Here is a 19,909-nt window from a genome sequence, read left to right as displayed (position 1 = left end):
CATGCACTGCACAATCCTGCTTTTTAAAAAAAATAAATAAATCTCAGATTGCAGATGCTGGAAGTCTGAAACAGAAATTGCATTACCTTCATCAACTCCATTAATTCGTTAAACAATTCCATCAATTCATCTGAGCACCATTTACCCTTAAGTTTGTGTTGCATTACCTTAATCAATCAATTCTGAGATCTATGATTTTGAAAACACTCTCACCATTGGATTAATCAGTGGTCGGCAGCTGCTGAGCCTCTCTCTTGATCCTCTATTGGAACAAGCTCCTCTGGTGCCACCCTCGTAATCCAACATTGCAGTCACTGTGTCCTCAATATTCTCCCATACTTCCCTCAAAATCGTAGTATAGTGCCATATGGTATGATTTAAGGACACCAAGATCAATATATCTTCCCCACCCCATTGCCTTACCAATTTTTAATATTTCTAGTGTCCCAACTGTCTCCTTCATTCTTTATTCATGAACACCCTCTTCCCCAGTGAAGACAGATGCAAATGACTCATTTCATACTAATTTCCTCCTCCAGCATCTCTAAGTTCCCAGTTTTGTTCTTTGTGATTCTTGATCTTCTATGCACTACTTTACCATTTATACAGCACTCCTGGATTCCTATTTATGTTGGCAGCTTATGTTTTCTCGTACACTGTCTTTGCTCTCTCACTTTAATTTTCACTTCCCCTCTTTTACTATCAGCTGGTTCTCTAATGAATTTATAACCCTACATAGCCTAAATGGATATCAGGTAGACATAAGGAAAACTAATTTGCAGGTCTATGAGAAAAGAATATTGTAAACAGAACCATCCTTGCTGCTTTACAAAGAACTACCATGAACTGCTTGGGCTGTTTATCAATTATGATGATTTCAGTTAGTGGTACAGATGATTCTGACCAGGTATATTACACCTCTTATAACCTTTATACCTCCTTTTTAAATGAAAGCCAAAATAATTTTCTCCCTGATTAATTATTTGTATGTTTTTTTGATTGTGAAAGAGCAAGATAAAGTCTAGTACCTAACAACTCGGAAATGTGCTAACAGCAGCTGAAATGTCGTGTTTTGGCATCTAGTTTGATGCAGGCTTATTACAAAGCACAGAATAAACCTAACGCTTGTCATGGTGTTGTGATTTTTGTAGTCTCACTTGCTTTGTTTTTTAATATAGATTTCCATGGCAGGTAACTTTTAGAAAGCACTTATGATTTGTATTTACCCATTACATGAATGTAGAGTTAGACATTTGAATGTATAACAAAGTTCACCTTGTTACACTTTCAGAAACTTGGAGACCATTTAGCCACTCAGACCATTTATTCTACAGGCTAAATTCTTGTATGCACCAGCCAACATGTGGTATACAAGGAATATCACCAAAGTTACTGTTTTGCAAATCATTTTGTCGCTTTTAAATACATTTTGTTCTTTTCAGAGTCACGGGATAGGTTAATGTAAGAGCAATCAAACTTGTCCCACTCCCCCACCTTTCTCACAACAGCTCAGCAAATCCTTTCTTTTTATATGCATTTCTAGTTCACTATTGAATGCTGCAATTGATTCTGCCTTTCAATACTGCTCTAACAATGCACTACAGACCTAAGCAGTCATTTTTTAATTCGTATCTTTTTCTTAATTTATTTTGCTGCTGATGGGAAGACTTTCTTTCTGTGCACTTTTTATAATGCTGTTTGCATTGTAAATACATGTGGGTATTTATTCACATTGTATTCCGTATACAAACTTTATCCTTGAACTTTTTAAAATATATAAGTCTTTATAATTGTTGAATTTGCTGTTTTGCATGTTGCACCTTGACCAAATCACACAGCAAGTTCCTGATATATGCAAATATATATGGTGAATGAAGTTGGCCCTTGATTGTTTTTAAAACTGAAGATCCTCTTACTTTTCAAACACTTGCTGATCCTACCAGCAGACTATGTATATGTCCCCCCCTCGAACCTCATTGTTCTAATTGTGCCCACTTATTTATATTACTTTTCTTTACTGTTTTCTGCAAGTTTTGCATTTTATCTGTCAACTATCACCCAATTCCACCCCAGCCTGCCTGTTTCTCCTTAGTCAATTATCTTCCCCAGTTCACTATGCATTCCACTTCTATACATTCCAGCAATGATGGTGAAGAAAGACAACCAGATAGTGTATGTTGTTTTGCTGTGAGCCACTGATAATCACTCTGTGTCTGTAGTTTTACAAGGATGAGTGACACTGGGGGGAAAAAGTTGTACCCAACCTGAGCATTGGGGAACGTAGTTTGTAATTGATAGTCCTGAGGTAATTTTCTCTTCAGAGTAATTAAGTCCAGTCTTCAAATTTCTAAAGTGAGCAGAGAAATTTATCCTGCAGTCTCCACTGCTAATTTGAACGAACTGAGCACTTGTGTTTCTGTCTGCTTTGTGAATTTGAGTTCAGTTGGTCACTATACGTTACCTCACCTTTCTTTTACTTAACGGCAACCGAAGAAAGGCAGAGATTCACAGATTCTTTATTTGCTCGTGTTCCTGACCTGAGTTGGAGAGATTCTAGTTTAAAAGGCATTTAGAAGGTTGTGGTTATGATATTAAGACCATAAGACAAAGGAGCAGAAGTCGGCCATTCGGCCCATCGAGTCTGCTCTGCCATTTTATCATGAGCTGATCCATTCTCCCATTTAGTCCTACTCCCCCACCTTCTCACCATAACCTTTGATGCCCTGGCTACTCAGATACCTATCAATCTCTGATAGGTATCATTCAGAATTTGTATAACTTGTATAATTTTGCAATTGAGAAGTTATCTGATTCAAATCTGAATGTTTAATGAAGTTGAGGGACAAACGTAGTAAGATTCTGCCACCTTCACTGGAAGGGATGAAGGAGTGAGGGGAAAAGGAATTGGAAGTCAGATATGTTATGACCTCATTCTACAGGCTCTTGCTGAATCATTCAAAGTTGCCTTCTGTAGTCATTCTGGCTTTTTATCAGCGTGAGCCATTTCTTCACTTGATGGGTTTTTGTGGGAACACAGATATAACGTGTATGCTGACATGGAAACTGAGCAGTGTAGATGCCAAAGTGAATCTTGGCAATTTTAAAATTAATGTAGTGAAATTAGTTTTTTTTTGGATTGAGTAAAATCTTTTTTGTTTTTAGCATGCGTCTTCAGATGTGGAAAGGATGATTCTGGGCAACAAATGTGATATGAATGAGAAAAGGCAAGTGTCAAAGGAGAGAGGGGAGAAGGTAAGGCAATAAAAACTCATCTGTTTAAGATTAATCATTCGGGTATGTTTCGCTATGTTTTTAATTGATGCTTATTGTTACTGTTCCACAGTTAGCGATAGATTATGGGATTAAATTCCTGGAAACCAGTGCAAAATCCAGCATAAACGTTGAAGAGGTAAGAACCTGGGGAAATATTCGCGTACTGATGCATAGATTAAATGTAGAAACATAGAAAATAGATGAAGGAGTAGGCCATTCGGCCCTTCGCCCCTGCGCCGCCATTCAATATGATCATGGCTGATCATCCAACTCAGAAACCTGTACCTGCCTTCTCTCCATACCCCCTGATCCCTTTAGCCACAAGGGCCATATCTAACTCCCTCTTAAATATAGCCAATGAACTGGCCTCAACTGTTTCCTGTGACAGAGAATTCCACAGATTCACCACTCTGTGTGAAGAAGTTTTTCCTCATCTCGGTCCTAAAAGGCTTCCCCTTTATCCTTAAACTGTGACCCCTCGTTCTGGACTTTCCCAACATTGGGAACAATCTTCCTGCATCTAGCCTGTCCAATCCCTTTAGAATTTTATACATTTCAATAAAATCCCCCCCGCCAATCTTCTAAATTCCAGCGAGTATAAGCCTAGTCGATCCAGTCTTTCTTCATATGAAAGTCCTGCCATCCCAGGAATCAATCTGGTGAACCTTCTTTGTACTCTCTCTATGGCAAGAATGTCTTTCTTCAGATTAGGGGACCAAAACTGCACACAATACTCCAGGTGTGATCTCACCAAGGCCTTGTACAACTGCAGTAGTACCTCCCTGCTCCTGTACTTGAATCCTCTCGCTATAAATGCCAGCATACTATTTGCCTTTTTCACCGCCTGCTGTACCTGCATGCCCACTTTCAATGACTGGTATATAATGACACCCAGGTCTCGTTGCACTTCCCCAATCGGCCACCATTCAGATAATAATCTGTTTTCCTGTTTTTGCCACCAAAGTGGATAACCTCACATTTATTCACGTTAAATTGCATCTGCCATGAATTTGCCCACTCACTTAACCTATCCAAGTCACCCTGCGTCCTCTTAGCATCCTCCTCACAGCTAACACTGCCGCCCAGCTTCGTGTCATCCGCAGACTTGGAGATGCTGCATTTAATTCCCTCATCTAAGTCATTAATATATATTGTAAACAACTGGATTCCCAGCACTGAGCCTTGCGGTACCCAGTTAGTCACTGCCTGCCATTCTGAAAAGGTCCCATTTATTCCCACTCTTTGCTTCCTGTCTGCCAAACAATTCTCTATCCACATCAATACCTTACCCCCAATACCGTGTGCTTTAAGTTTGCACACTAATCTCCTGTGTGGGACTTTGTCAAAAGCCTTTTGAAAATCCAAATATACCACATCCACTGGTTCTCCCCTATCCACTCTACTAGTTACATTCTCAAAAAATTCTGAGATTCGTCAGACATGATTTTCCTTTCACAAATCCATGCTGACTTTGTCCGATGATTTCACCGCTTTCCAAATGTGCTGTTATCATATCTTTGATAACTGACTCTAGCATTTTCCCCACCACTGATGTTAGGCTATCCGGTCTATAATTCCCCGGTTTCTCTCTCCCTCCTTTTTTAAAAAGCGGGGTTACATTAGCCACCCTCCAATCCTCAGGAACTAGTCCAGAATCTAAAGAGTTTTGAAAAATTATCACTAATGCATCCACTATTTCTTGGGCTACTTCCTTAAGCACTCTGGGATGCAGACCATCTGGCCTGGGGATTTATCTGCCTTTAATCCCTTCAATTTATCTAACACCACTTCCCTACTAACATGTATTTCCCTCAGTTCCCCCACCTCACTAGACCCTTGGTCCCCTACTATTTCCAGAAGATTATTTATGACCTCCTTAGTGAAGACAGAACCAAAGTAGTTATTCAATTGGTCTGCCATGTCCTTGTTCCCCATGGTCAATTCATCTGTTTCTGACTGTAAGGGACCTACATTTGTCTTAACCAATCTTTTTCTTTTCATATATCTATAAAAGCTTTTACAGTCAGTTTTTACAAACATTTGTATTTTCTCTGCCAGTTTTCTCTCATAATCTTTTGTCCCTTTCCTAATTAAACCCTTTGTCCTCCTCTGCTGGACTCTGAATTTCTCCCAGTCCTCAGGTGTGCTGCTTTTTCTGGCTAATTTGTATGTTTCTTCTTTGGAATTGATACTATCCCTAATTTCCCTTGTCAGCCACGGGTGCACTACCTTCCCTGGTTTACTCTTTTGCCAAACTGGGATGAAGAATTGTTGTAGTTCATCCATGCGATCTTTAAATGCTTGCCATTGCATATCCACCGTCAACCCTTTAAGTATCATTTGCCAGTCTATCTTAGCTAATTCACATCTCATACCTTCAAAGTTACCCTTCTTTAAGTTCAGAACCTTTGTTTCTGAATTAACTATGTCACTCTCCATCTTAATGAAGAATTCCACCATATTATGGTCACTCTTACCAAAGTGGTTAGGTTATTGAGTTGGGGATCAAGAGACATAATTATGTCTTTTTTAACAATTTAAATTTGCCAAACAAATGATGGTAGTTATCATTTGATGGCTCACTCATGTATTTAAGGAAAGGCTGGAAGGCTGCTGTGTCTCAGTATTTAAATAAATAAAGATCTTTCCTGGATCAGGTTTTGTCCTTGTGACTAGACCCACAGCAATAACTCTTGGGCCTAGCAATTGGGGTTAGCAATAACTACAAGTCTGCCCAGTAGCACCTACCACAGTGAGTGAATTTCTAAAATGTGCTGTTGGCGCAGTAAGCAGCTGTCTCATCTTTTCTCGTTTCCTTTCCTTGCATTGCTTTGCCACATTCTTTCTTTGCTATTTTCAGCCTTTTGCCCACCTGGCTTATTATTAGCACTGTTTTATCTGCTTCAGGAAGATGGTTTCAATTTATTTACATACATCAACTGCAATATAATTAGCACGATTAACATTTCTAAATATGGTAACAGTGGTGCAGAATAAATGAATTACTGAAATTACATGCAGGCCAGAATAAGTTTTAAACATATAGATCATCTTTGAGGACTTCTGCTACAGCTTAAATATCTTGTTTGAGTTTAGTTTTCATAACTGGCAAGTAAAAAGCTCATCTCTATAGAATAAGCAATATTCATTTTGGAAGAAGCACCCAGTCAGACTGAAATAGTGCAAATTGTGTCAACATTCCAGCTTGTGGTTCTGTACTTAAAATAAAAGCAAAATTTGCAAACATTAGTTTTGTAATTTAGCTGTGTCTGATGAGCTCTCAGAATTGAAATGACACAAGCAAAATATGGTAAAAGCTGAAAATTTAAAGTAGAAACAAAATGCTGACAACACTTTGCAGCTCAGAAGTTGACACAGTGCTTAAGGCCAGATATCTTTCATCAGAATGTGTCATGGGGGTGAACAGGATAACTGAGGAAGAGTTGCCATCCTTCATTATTAATTGCTTCTGTTCATACAAATACTGTGAAACTTTTTTTTTGCTTATTTTAAAATCAAAATAGTCCTCATCTATTTCCTCAAGAATTGTAAATGCTGGAATCTTTGATGTCCTTCACCTTTCAGAATCCTGATTTTAACTTTGAAACGCATGTTGCACGGGAAAGTGATTCCTCTAAGTTGTTTGCATGTTGTAGCCAAAGGCTCGTAAAGTCACTTCAGTGTTGCTGGTGCAGGGGATTCTGCACACATGAAACTCATGTAAGATTTGGTGATCATTATGTGCAGGTAGTGAACAACCTTCTTGTAGCACTGAATCTATCAGGAAGCTGTATCTTTTTTGGGGTTATGCTAAATGTGCAGCTTTTAACACCATGACTCAACTTCCTGAAACACAGGTGCATAATAAACAGAGCTACATGTAACCGTGGCCTATTTATTTCATTGCAGGCATTTATTACACTTGCACGGGATATCATGTCAAAACTCAACCGGAAAATGGTATGTAAATGTTTCTGGGACTGTAAGATGTGCTTGTGGAAATTTAATATTGAGATATTGGCTAGGGATGCTGAGAATTGCTTCTTCCGGTAGTGCTTGTGATTGGACAAGATTTCACTATAGCTTAGCAATACATGCTCCTTGTGTCCTTTAGCCACTGTTCCTAACTCTGCTGTAATACCTCGTCCATGAGAGGATCCATACCTCGCACTCTGGTGCCGGGCATCACCAAAAAGACAGTCATGGCATTTTGGATTTTAAAGCACTCAAGAAATTCGTGGGGTATCATCTTTTTACTGTTACTGGATCTTCACCAGGAAAGCAATCATGTTTCACAAACTGTAAAAGGTTGAGTTGTAATATGGGTGAAGATTGAATGAATCCTTGCATTACTCTACATAGAATAGGTGGGGGGGGGGCACACTGCAGAGGTTACTGAGCCAGATTCCTTGGTGTATCTAATGGCGCATCACCAAGAATTTCAGTAGGGCACTGCTGGTTTGTGTGCAGTGAGTGACAAGAGAATTTGTAGACATTCTGGTGAGAGTGAGTCATCACAGCAGAGTGCCAGATTGTTCAGGTTCTCATCGTTGATATCTTTTTGAGGGTCTTCTACCTTCCCTTTAAAATTCCTTCATACCAAGAAAGTCAAATCAGTATCGAAAGTGGAAACCACTTGAGCCCCAGGCTTGCTGTATAAAAGATGACATCTCATTTCAAAGATAATTACAAATATACCATTGTCTTGCATTTTGAATTGAAACAGCTGTGACATGGCAAGTGGATGCTGACTGTCTGTTTTGAAAGAACAGCTTCAGTTTCTGGTTGTTAGTCCACAAACATACAGTTCTATCATCAAAGATAGTGGACCTTGTTTTAAGTTAGGGTGGCAATTCTGAAAGCTGCCATTTCCAAATATCCTCATGTAAGTTAGAGAAATCTATTTGGGCAAAGTTTTGCTGGCATCATGCCTCATCAGAAATCCTATAATTAAACTTGAAAGCTGCAGTTGTCATTCTAGTTCTAATTCTTGGTGCACAGATATCAAGTCTGAAAAGATTCTGTGCTTACTGAGGAGCAAAACTTTCCAGATGAATGGATTGTCTGATATTTAAATAGTTGCCTGAGGTTTTGCTAAGTGGATGCCAGACTACTGTTTCCTCATTTTGCTCCTTTGAAAACCTTTATAGAATTCTGTGGGGAAATCCCTATAATAGACTTGCACATTTGAGATTCCCAAAATTTTGTTTCGCTTCCTTCCAGTGTTGTTCTTTAGTGCCACAACAAATGAATGAGCAAATGTGGTTGACAGTCACTTTCTAATCTAAACAACCGAGATTTTACCTGTTGTCATGGACATGGTCTTAAGAATATATAGAACTTGACGATACAGCAGCAGTGTAATGAGAATACTGTATGACGAATGTTGCTTACCTCCATATGCCTTAAAAAAAATCTAACAATGCTTTTCTGTTTCTAGAATGAAAACAGTCCTCCAGGAGGCAGTGGACAAGTTAAAATCACCGCCAAGAACCAGTCAAAGAAAAGCAGTTTCTTCCGGTGTACGCTGCTTTGATGGACCTAAAATGACAGACTGCAGCATCCTTAGGGCAACCTTCTTTGCTTCCGTGAAAGCACAGTGTTGATCAGCCTCTGAAATTAATTCCACCTGCTGCTGCTGAGAGCTTGCTGTTTGCAGATCACCCGTTGGTCTTCCCTGAATGGGTTGGGCAGATACACGTGTGCTATCCCGAGCCCACCCTTTCATTCCACTCCTCCCTCTACCCCCCCCCCCCCATAGCTCATGTTTGGCCACTGTGACAGAAAATGGAAATGGAAGAATTGGAGATACAGGAATATGCTGTGTGAACTTGTTTAATCTCGACTGCCTGCTGTAGAAGCTGCTGTCTGTGAATGGAACCATCCCTACAGTATCTATGCCAAATTCGCCTTTGGTTCTGGCAAACTCCTTGCAACTTTATTTGTGCTTGTGTTCCCATTACCAACTCTCTAACCTTTCCTAGCCTCCTTTTCCCTTCCTCTATTCTCATCTCTCAATACAAATCCTTCTGGATCTCAGTTTCCTTTTTCAATTTGCTACGCACATTGCCATAACCAGGTTAACTTGAATATTAAAAGCAGTGGCCCTGGACAGGTTGAACTCTGAATGCTCTTTTTTTCGGCTAAGTGCCCTGAAGTAAAAGCTACCTAGATGATTTCTATCTCAGTGTTTGTCTAGTGAAATTTCCTTGTGATTGCTTGTATCAGCCAGCCTAGTGTTGGGGCTAGAGTTAGTTGCTGACTGCTAGATGCAGGAGTGCTGCACTGGAACTTCATGCCTTTGTGTCAAGATGGAGACATCAGCCATGGATCCTACTGTTTATTGTTGACCCATCACTCTCCTGTCATTGAAAGTACTTTGTGTGAGATTGTTGAGCAGCTTGGTGGTGATGTTCTGACCAAATGAGCTGTTCAGGGCATGCAGAGGGAAAAGGGCCACTTCGATCCTCATGAGCCCCAGTGCCAGCAAGGAGTCTGTGTCTTGAGAGGCAGAGTGGTGAAAGAATGGAGGCAAAGCACTCAGACTATATGTGACTGGATTTTAGAGGGTGTAGCTGGAAGGACGAGCATCCCCATAATTTGGAAACCAGTAAGACGAGCACAGACATTGTATGGCGTGGTGGGAGTGCTGACTGGACATAGGCTCTCTCTGATATTGCCAAACTCACTGTCTTTGCTGCTCCATCTTTGAAACTCCACTTGAGAGGCAGTACCTTCCTAAGTTGCACTGTGTGACCACAATCATCTTTTTCCCCTGTGTATTGAGCCACACCACCAGAGGCTCTCTCTCTCTGATGTATGTTCTTTATTGGCAGCCCCTCTGGACTTTGTGCTGCTCTTAGTCACTTGATACTAGACACAAACTTTGTCTCTCAGGCTGTTTTGGTACACTGTAACAAACTGAATCAGATTCAAGTGGCTGCTTCTTACAGTGCTGAGGTCTGTATGCCCTGACTGCCAGAGCACTATTGTTGAATGTTTCTTTCATACCATGGCTGCAGTCATTGTGTGGTAATAGTAGAGAATCTGTAGCCTGTTCTTTAACACCTGTGAGCATGTTGTTGACAAGTCTCCTGCAATTTCTTCGTCTAAAGACATCAATCTCATGATTTTGATATTAAAGCTTTATTATAAGGAAAACCACTGGGCATTATCAGAGATGCATCAAATGTTGCAATTGTCTTATAAGCCTTGACTTTTGACATGTCACTGACCATTTACTGGCAATTGCTACAAGAATGTGTACACACATGCCTGTCTCCAAGAACAACCTTCTCCAGCCTGTAATGACTATTATCAAATATGCTTCTTGACGCAGCGGTACAGTGGAGTATATGCTCTGATGTATAAAAAAAAGTTTTTGCTATTTTCTTAACTGTAGCTATGCTAAATTATAAATACATCGCGGAAGCCCGTAGGAAGTTCACTTTCCGCATGGCAAGAGTGAGGTTTCTAAAAGAAACGATTTGCATTGGTATTAAATGCTTTCTTATTGTGAACTTGTTCACAACACTGTAACAGTAAGTCTGCAAAACTGGGGGTTGGCTTGCAGTATGGATACTAATTAACAGAAAAAACTATTCCCTGTGGATTTTGAATCTTGTTTCATAAAATGATCAATGTGTATAGTTTACAAGAAACTGGACTGTGGAAAAGAAAGCATATTTGCAGCAGTATTACTGTTTCCAGGGCTGCACTTTATTATCATTAATTCTTAATAAACTACAGTGTTTATTTTTAATCTCGGTCCTGTGGAATGCAGAGTTTGGCATAACTGAGCTTTGCAGTAACTGTAGGCACACGTTAATTTGTGCCCATGACTGTATCGTGTTGCATAAAATCTTGTTCAATAGACAGAAAATAACTTTTTAAATTACCTTACAGTTTGTCAAGAACATTTACCAGGGACCATCAGTAATTTTATTGCATTGTAAATTAAAATACATTATCACACTCCTTCCTTGCCCTTTCCAAAAGCCCTTGGAAATTTTTAAGTGTGTTTTTTTTATTAATTCTAAACATTTGAAATATTTGAGAAAACCCTGACAATATTGTATGTACCTGCAGCTAAATGAATAGGATGAGTTCCTATGATAAGTGTTTTAACATTTGAATCCAATTAATTCATGTACTGATGTTCTGTAAAGTAAACTTGGTGGGTTTTATTATTCAGTGTGGACTTTTTTTTTATAATGAGTCTGAAATAAAAATTAAATGCCAGAATGAGCGGTGAGTAGTCTGTAATGCCATGTTCAAGTTGCATTTAGCAGGTGAGATTTGTACATTTAATTGCAGCTTTTCTCAATTTACAAGTGGCATATGCTCCTGAATAACATACATATAAGCAATTTTTTGTAAATCAAAGTCTCTGCAAAGTGCATTGTGCATATTTTGATATACAAAATATGGTTTTGTGAAAAATGGCTTCTTAAATTGAAGCCTCATACCCTGAGGCATGGCATTATTTCAAGAATTTGTAGATATAGTTGTATTAAGTCACAGATTCCAAGTCACGAACATATTAGAAACTAGAGGTCCCTAAAGTGTTTTTATTTGCTGCATGCAGCACTTGAAAGTTTGATAGATTCCTCTTGTGGCACTGTGCTGTTGCAGATTTGAAGCCTGACAGTTTGTAGCCCAGCTGTGGAGCTGAAGATGCCAAATAATTTGTGTAGTAATGGTAAGTGGCTTTGCAGGACTCTGCTGCCCTGCCCTGAAATAATTTGACCCAGATTTTTCTAGTATCCCAGCAAGAAACTATTCATCAGATTTGTTAACATTTGAAATATTTATTGGTATGGATGCTAATTCTATTTGTCTCCCTTGAGTCTAAAGTATTGCATTTATCTAACAAAAATATATCAACCTTGTGTTTGATCCCAAAACATGCAAGAGTTGATATTTTGGGAGAGGAGTTTCAGATTTACATACCCCTTGAGTGAAGTGTCTCCAGACATTAAATTGAATAACAGAAATATCAATTTGTTTCTGTCCATGACTTTCCAACCCTGTTCTCAGCTCCACTGCCAAGAAGGCTTTGCAACCAATCCTTACAAAACCAGCTGTTGAGTTTGCATCCTGCCAGACCTTATTGTATGTAGTTATCGCAACTAATTTAAAAACTCCAGATCATGTTGGTTTCCCTCAACTGTATTGTCAAACCTCTTTAATCCTTGTAAATCTGATAAAGCAAACAACAGGAATTCTGCAGATGCTGGAAATTCAAGCAACATACATCAAAGTTGCTGGTGAACGCAGCAGGCCAAGCAGCATCTATAGGAAGAGGCGCAGTCGACGTTTCAGGCCGAGACCCTTTGTCAGGACCTGACGAAGGGTCTCGGCCTGAAACGTCGACTGCGCCTCTTCCTATAGATGCTGCTTGGCCTGCTGCGTTCACCAGCAACTTTGAAATCTGATAAAGCATTCATTCTGTACGTTGTCACCTAGTTCAGTCCCAGTATCATTGCAGTAAAACTGTTTGGCTTATCTTTGAAGCCAGTAGATGAGATGAACATTTTAAAAAGGCTGTAGGAGATTGTTGGCTCTTGACTCTACCCACCATTTAACAAGATCAAGTGATTTTCTTTCTCAAGACATTTGCTGCCAGGGTCCTGGCCCCATATTGCTAGATTTTTGGGGAGAAATCTAGAGATTTCAGCTTTGAATTAACCCTGACTTTTTTTTTCCCCACTGCCCTCTTGTGTAGAGGATGCTCAAGATTCACCTTGGTTTGGGGAGAAAATGGCTCCATTTGAGTTCTAAACTCAAGCAGGAGAAAACTCATGTAGCTACTCTCAAGTCTTTTGAGAATCTTGTACATTTCAATGTTGCCCACCATTCTCTAAGCTCTAAAGGTTGAAGCCTTGCCTATTTAATCGGAGATCAAAGAACTAAACATTGCTAAGAACTGAGCAGTGTGTTCTGTCAGAATCTCATGAAGATTTTATAAGACTAAGCCGTGGTGTCGTTCAAGTTCTGAAGAATGGAGGGAGCTAGCAAGTTTCATTTAGCATTTGCTTTAAACATTGAGTCAGGGTTGAATTAGGGTTTGTTCAAGTTAAATAAAAGTAAGTAATAGTCATGGCATTTTAAGTTTATTCCTTGTTAGTTGAGTTGATCTAATAAATAGAATTGGTACAGCATCTCAGATGTGTGGACTATGTCTGCCCAATGTGTTGGGGGAGGGGTCGCCTGTTAAGCATTGGCAGGAAGTATCATCAGCTGAAGGAAGTGAAGTTCTAAGTGGCAGGCAGCTGCTAACTATAAGACGGCGTGTACAGGAAGTGATCAGCCTGCTTCTCAAGCAAATTGGTGCAGTCCAGTTCTGCCAGACAGGATAAAAGACAGCCGGGGGTTCAGGAAACCACCGAGGGTTTCAAGACTGGGAGTATTGTTTCCTTGAAAAGTACAGCTTTGACAAGAGCATTGTACCTTGGATGGCTCAATTAGAGCTACTTTAATGGATTCTGTAGTTAGCACAAGTTTTCTGTGGTTCCAGATGTGATTTCCGTTTGTTAACGTTGATCACTGAACTGCATCAAAATTATAGAGGTAGTGGTATAAAGACATAAATAGAAAAGGGGATGCAGGCAGGTTTTGAAGAGATGGGAAATAAAGATAGGGATTTAAATGTTAGTAATACCATTCTGCACAGAAACGGTGCAGTAAAGGTTAATGTGACTAGAAAAAAAGATGCTGGACAAAGTGCTTCCAGTCCTGGAGCACAAACATATGCAAGCAGGAGACTTTGCACCTACAGTTCATCCATTGTCCTGGTTTCATTTAGTCGAGACATGGGTACAGAAATTATCATTGAAATTATGAAAATTAGTGTTTTTTTTAAAAAAAACATGAATTGGTAGTCTCTCGTGTCTAAGAGAAACAAACATGAGAGACTACAGGTGCTGAAATTGGAGCAATACACAAGCAGCACTCTGGAAGAAGTCAGCAGGGCAGGCAGCATCTACAGAGGGAAATAAAATGGAGAAATTTTGAAATGATGAACAGAATCTGTTTGGATCAGGAACAAGGTGTGGGTACATTACTAGGACAATTCTCTTGGCCACTACTAGTGGTATGAATAGTGAGGAGCAAATGCACAGAAAAATGCAAGAGACGTGAATTTAAGATGATGGGTCACTTGAATTAAATAAATGTTAGACTGGAGTAGCTAAACATGCAGAAGAAAAGACAGCAGAGCTTCTAAGGTATGTTCCTGAGAACTTCTTGAAGTTCTTTCCCAATCCAATGTCCATTACAGTGAGGATGGGAGGTTTTAGAGAGGGGGCTGAAGAGTTGTACCAGGATGTTGCCTGGATTAGAGAGCATGTGCTGTGGGAGAGGTTGAAGGGGCTTAGGTTGTTTTCTGTAGAGTGTCAGAGACTGTGGCGAGGCGTGGTAGCAGATTATAAGATTTTTTCAGAGGCATAGATATGGTTGACCACCAATAGCTTTCTCCCAGGATCAAAATGTTTAGCGCTAGAGAGCATACATTTAAGATGAGCGGGAGTAAGCCTTTTTACACTGAAAGTACTGGGTGCCTAGAATATGCTGCCAGAGATGGTGGAGGCAAATATAATCTAAGAGGTTCTTTGATAGATAGGCTCATGAAATGTGTGGAGATTGGAGGGATGTGGACATTGTATAGGCAGAAGGGATTATGGTGAGCTGAGGGGCCTGCTTCTGTGCTGTACTTGTTCTATGTTTCTGGCCCATCACAAAAGTTGCTATTCCTGGACTTGATTCTGAGAGATGAGCCAGACCAGTGAATGGGGGAATCAATCATATCACTGGGTTTAGAAAAACAATGGAAACAGACAATGGTGAAGATCATTCATTGGGAAAATGCCGATTTTTAGTTGGTCAACAACCGATCTGGCCTGGGTAAACTGGAATCAAAGCTCAGCTAGTGAAACTTTACATGAACAAAGGGAAGCCCTTGAGGTGCAGGTATATCTGCAACAGTTTGGGTGTTTTCCTATGGAGCAGAAATAAAATCCTGGACAAATAAGAACAGGAAATGAGAGCATTTTTCTGTGAGTGCCAGGCTGACTGCAAGATTTGGAGTGAAATTAAAAGAACGTGTGAAATGATAGTGCATGGGAAATTACAGCAAGCCTGAAGGTATTCTGTTGGGGTGCAAACAGGAAAAGGGTTTGATCAGAAACTGGGAACTTAAATCTATTCAAGGAGGTTAAGGGAAAGAAAGCAGTACTTTACATCTGCCAAGGATACAGCTACACAATAACACCATGAAGAAATGAGCAGGAGGAGGCCTCTCAAGCCTAATTCTCACTCAGTTTGAGTTGATCTGTTCAAGGCTGATCCAGCCCAGGCCTCAACTCTGATCAGCAGGTTATCAGAAGTTGGAGATTTCAGTGTTTATACTGGCAGGTTGTAGACTACCCAGACAGATTGTGAGGGTTGCTCCTCTAGTTTGTGTTTAGCCCACACTGGCAGTGGAGGAAGCTGAGGGCAGATGCATTGGTGTGGTTGGATGAAGAGGGTGCCGGGAATCCACTCCCAGGAGTGGTATTGGAGACATCCTAGAAAGGCCTCTGGGTGGCACTGTGGGGTCCTATTTGCAGTTTCTGAGACAACCCACGCCTCAAATATTCCCCTCATTTATCTACTGGTGCCATTCCACACACAGTACCACAAACTCTGCTAGCAGTGTGGGGAAGAATGGCCTAGCACACAAGTATAGACTGGCATGATGCCAATACATGGCACAGTGTGGTTTTGCATATGTCAGGAGGAGGGTCAGTCAGGTGACCAACTGCCTGTACGCGGCTATGTGGGTCTGGGTAGTTGCCACTAGCTCTGGCCACTGCTCAACCTTCACCTGCCAGCATGTATTCCTTCCCCTTTCCCTCACCTTTTTCTGGCTCCTACCCTTCCTTTCCAGTGCTGATGAAGGGTCTCAGCCCGAAACGCTGACTGCTTACTCTCCTGACTTGAGTTCCTCCAGCAGTTTGTGTGCATTGCCTTGCAAATCTCCTTTAAACTTTATCCTCTCACCATAGAGCACTGCCCTCTAGTGTTTGACATTTTCATTCTGCAAGACACTCTTGACAATTAAATTTATAAGGGATCTCGAGGGCAAATGGGACCAGCTTAGATAGGCAGTTTGGTTGATCCAGACGAGTTGGGCCAAAGGGTCTGTTTTGGTCTGTATTATTCTGTGGGTGTGTGACTGTAACTCGATGCAATCCCCTCCTAATTTTATGCACTTCTATTGGGCCACTCTTCAGCCTCTAACACATTTGTCTAATCGCTCCAGTAGTAATGGTTAATACTCTCCAATCCAGGCAATATCCTGGTGAACCTCATCTGCACCCTCTCCAAAGCCCTTCCTATGAAGGGAGATCAGAGCTGCACACGGTGCTCCAAATGCGGCCCGACCAAAGTTCGGTGCAGGTGCAACATGAGTTCCCAACTTGTTTACACCCAGTGCCCCAACAAATAAAAGCAAGCACGTTCTATGTCGTCTTTACCAATTTATCCACGTGTTTCCACTTGCGGGGGTCTATGAACCTCTGTACATCAAGAAAGGACATGGTCATAGGGCTTCATCAAGGAGGCCCTCGAGTACCTTTTAGTTTGTGGCTGGCATCAGCAGATTGTTTAAAACAGAGACTATAAGCATGGCTGCTAACAGAGATTTCTCTGAACTGGTGCTTTTTGCCTGACTTGGCTTACGGATCTTTCTTTCTTTTTAAATCTTTTTATTGAATTAGTACACACAGGGTAAAACATGTAGCAACCAATACATTGTTACGATATAAATATACAAGAAATATTAATACAAAAAAAATGAAAACAACATAGGTTAGTTAAAAAATAACAAGGTAATATAATTGTATACTAGTTTTCCATATAACGGTAAAGAGGAAAAAAAAACCCCAAAAAAACTACCATGCCACTAAGCTACAAAGCAAAGCAATGGGCTAGCTAGGTAAATAGTAAACTTAGCCAGGTTAAACAATCACGTCCTCAAACCCGACCTCCATTAATAGCAGATAAAATCCACAAAGGAAGTATGTATATGATCAGAGAGAGAAAAAATAGTTACATTAAATGAAAATATTGAATAAAAGATTGGCTTAAGGATCTTGATCAATCAGAATGATGATCCAGAACGAGGGGTCACAGTTTGAGGATAAAGGGGAAGCCTTTTAGGACCGAGATTAGGAAAAACTTCTTCACACAGAGTGGTGAATCTGTGGAATTCTCTGCCACAGGAAACAGTTGAGGCCAGTTCATTGGCTATATTTAAGAGGGAGTTAGATATGGCCCTTGTGGCTGAAGGGATCAGGGGGTATGGAGGGAAGGCTGGTACAGAGTTCTGAGTTGGATGATCAGCCATGATCATACTGAATGGCGGTGCAGGCTCGAAGGGCCGAATGGCCTACTCCTGCACCTATTTTCTATGTTTCTATGACCATCACTGACCACTTCCTCACCGGTGGGTTCAGAGTGAATGGGTGATCATGTCTGATATGTTTGATTGAAATTGCATTCTTTATTTCTTTATGAGCCAATAAACTGGTTCCCCCTACCCTGCCCCCCCCCCCGGGTTTCCACAGGCAACCTAACCTCTAACAAACTCCTGCTTTATATCCCGATGATGTGAACCAGAGGGATTTGGGATATTAGAGGGGAGTGGGGGAACATGCCTTCACTTGGGGAGCAGTGAGAACCTGTTGCCCACTGAAATATTGGTAGAGGCACATCCCTAACCACAATCAAGTAACTTAATTTTTTTTCCAAAAATACCTTATTCAGAAATATTTGCAAAATAAAGTTACTTACATAAAAAAAACATTGGTTGACTATGAGTCCTTATTCAATAAATAAAGTTATTTATAATAAAATTATGTGTTGACTCTCAGTCCATATTAACAATAAAAAACCGGCATTGGGTCTAATTCCTTTTCCAAAGTTACAATTCCAGCCACTCCTGGGGCACTATGTTGATTCATCTATCCACACCGCTGATGAGGGGTATCCTCCTCCCCACCCGACCCCACCCATTCCCGCGGGTGATGAACCCTAAACTGTGGTCCTGCCCCGCTGGGCCTTCGCGGCGGCCGCACCAAGCTTGAGCGCATCCCTCAGCCTGTGCTCCTGCAGGCGAGAGTGAGCCGGTCGGCAGCATTCTCCCACGGACATCTCCATGTGCTGGTAGACCACCAAGTTTCGGTTGGACCAAAGAGCGTCTTTCACCGAATTGATGATCTGCCAGCAACTTCGGATGTTTGTCTCCGTGTGTGTCCCCGGGAACAGCCCGTAGTGAATGTGGGTGTGGTTGGCACGGACTGTTAGGGACGAAGGGTCTGTATCCGTGCCGTTAATGCTCTGTGACTCAACAGTGAGGCAGGGATTCCAGACCACCCCCCACACATCTGCTCCCCATCACCATCCTCTCCCTCCCCCACCGACTCTACCCCCACCTTACATCCTTGCAATCCCTTCACAGCTTCTCTTTGACTCTGCCTCCTGTACTTCCCCTAACTTCCCATTCCAGGCCAGAGCTATTTGCTGGGTAAATACTATGCCTCTTGTGTCAGTCACCTTCATTCACTGTCCCCCGGGTCTTCTTCCTTCGCCAAAGGGCCAATCTCCATCTACTCTGTCTACAACCTTAATGATTTCAAATGAGAAGCACACTGACACAGCCGGTGGAGCTGCTTGTCTCGCAGCTCCAGAGGCCCTGGTTTAACCCTGACCTCAGGGTGCTGTCTATGTGGAGTTTGCATATCCTTGGGCTTTCCCTGGGTGTTCCCGTTTCCTCAGATATAATGTGCATTTGTAGGAGGGAACTGGAACATCTGGAGGAAGGTAGGTTCACTGGGCAGTGTAAATTGTCCCTAGTGACTAGTAGAATCCAGTATGAAGTAGATGTGAATGTGGGGAATAGACTTGATTTACCCGATCTTCTCCATGATACAGATTGTGCTGGAAGGTCCAACTACTCAAAACCCAAAAGTGATCGGGATATTCCTACCCTGTCTTCTGACTGTTATCCAATCCTCAGTAACATTCGTGTTCCATTTTCTTACATGACTCCTTATTTTGAGGGTTGGCAGGTTAAATGGCCTTTACCTCTTCTACCTATCACCTCCCAGCTTCTGACTTCATCCCCTCTCATCCACCCACCCACTTACCCTCTCACCTGGCTTCAAATGCCAGCAATGTATTGAACGGCGGAGCAGACTCGCTGGGCCAGATGGCCTAGTTCTGCTCCTATGTCTGATGGTCTTATGTATTTCTTCCCCTCGTCCCACCACCTTATTCTGGCTTCTTCCTGTTCCTTTCCAGCCCTGATGAAACATCAGCTTTCCTGCTTGAAACATTAACTGTTTATTCCCCTCCATAGATACAGCCCGGATTTTCAGCTTTTCCAGAAACTCTTTATGAGTGAACATCAATTTCTAGAACTTCTGCTAATTCCTCCTCATTCCTCATTCTCTCTTTTTCCATCCCCATTCTGCGTATCACTTTTACCTCTTCTCTCACCTGTCCATCACCTCTCTCTGGTTCCCCTCCTCCTCCCCTTCCTTCCATAGTCCATTGTCCTCTTCTATCATATACCTTCTTCGTCGGCCCTTTA

General features: G+C 41.2%; 1 protein-coding gene across 1 annotated transcript in view; it reads left to right on the top strand.

Annotated features, from left to right (window-relative positions):
- Positions 1-11,510, top strand: part of rab8b (RAB8B, member RAS oncogene family) — a 70,869-nt gene extending 59,359 nt beyond the window's left edge. Inside the window, exons 5-8 of the mRNA XM_063070964.1 lie at positions 3,163-3,252; positions 3,344-3,409; positions 7,183-7,233; positions 8,714-11,510. Of these exons, the coding sequence (XP_062927034.1) occupies positions 3,163-3,252; positions 3,344-3,409; positions 7,183-7,233; positions 8,714-8,809 (303 nt within the window). The 3' untranslated portion in view covers positions 8,810-11,510. The remainder of the gene's footprint in view (positions 1-3,162; positions 3,253-3,343; positions 3,410-7,182; positions 7,234-8,713) is intronic.
- The last annotated feature ends 8,399 nt before the right edge of the window (positions 11,511-19,909 follow it).

Source organism: Mobula hypostoma, chromosome 18, assembly GCF_963921235.1.
Source record: "Mobula hypostoma chromosome 18, sMobHyp1.1, whole genome shotgun sequence".
In the NCBI taxonomy this organism is placed as follows: domain Eukaryota; kingdom Metazoa; phylum Chordata; class Chondrichthyes; order Myliobatiformes; family Myliobatidae; genus Mobula; species Mobula hypostoma.
The sequence above is the reverse complement of the archived record's forward strand: the minus strand, read 5'-3'. Positions and strand labels throughout refer to the sequence as shown.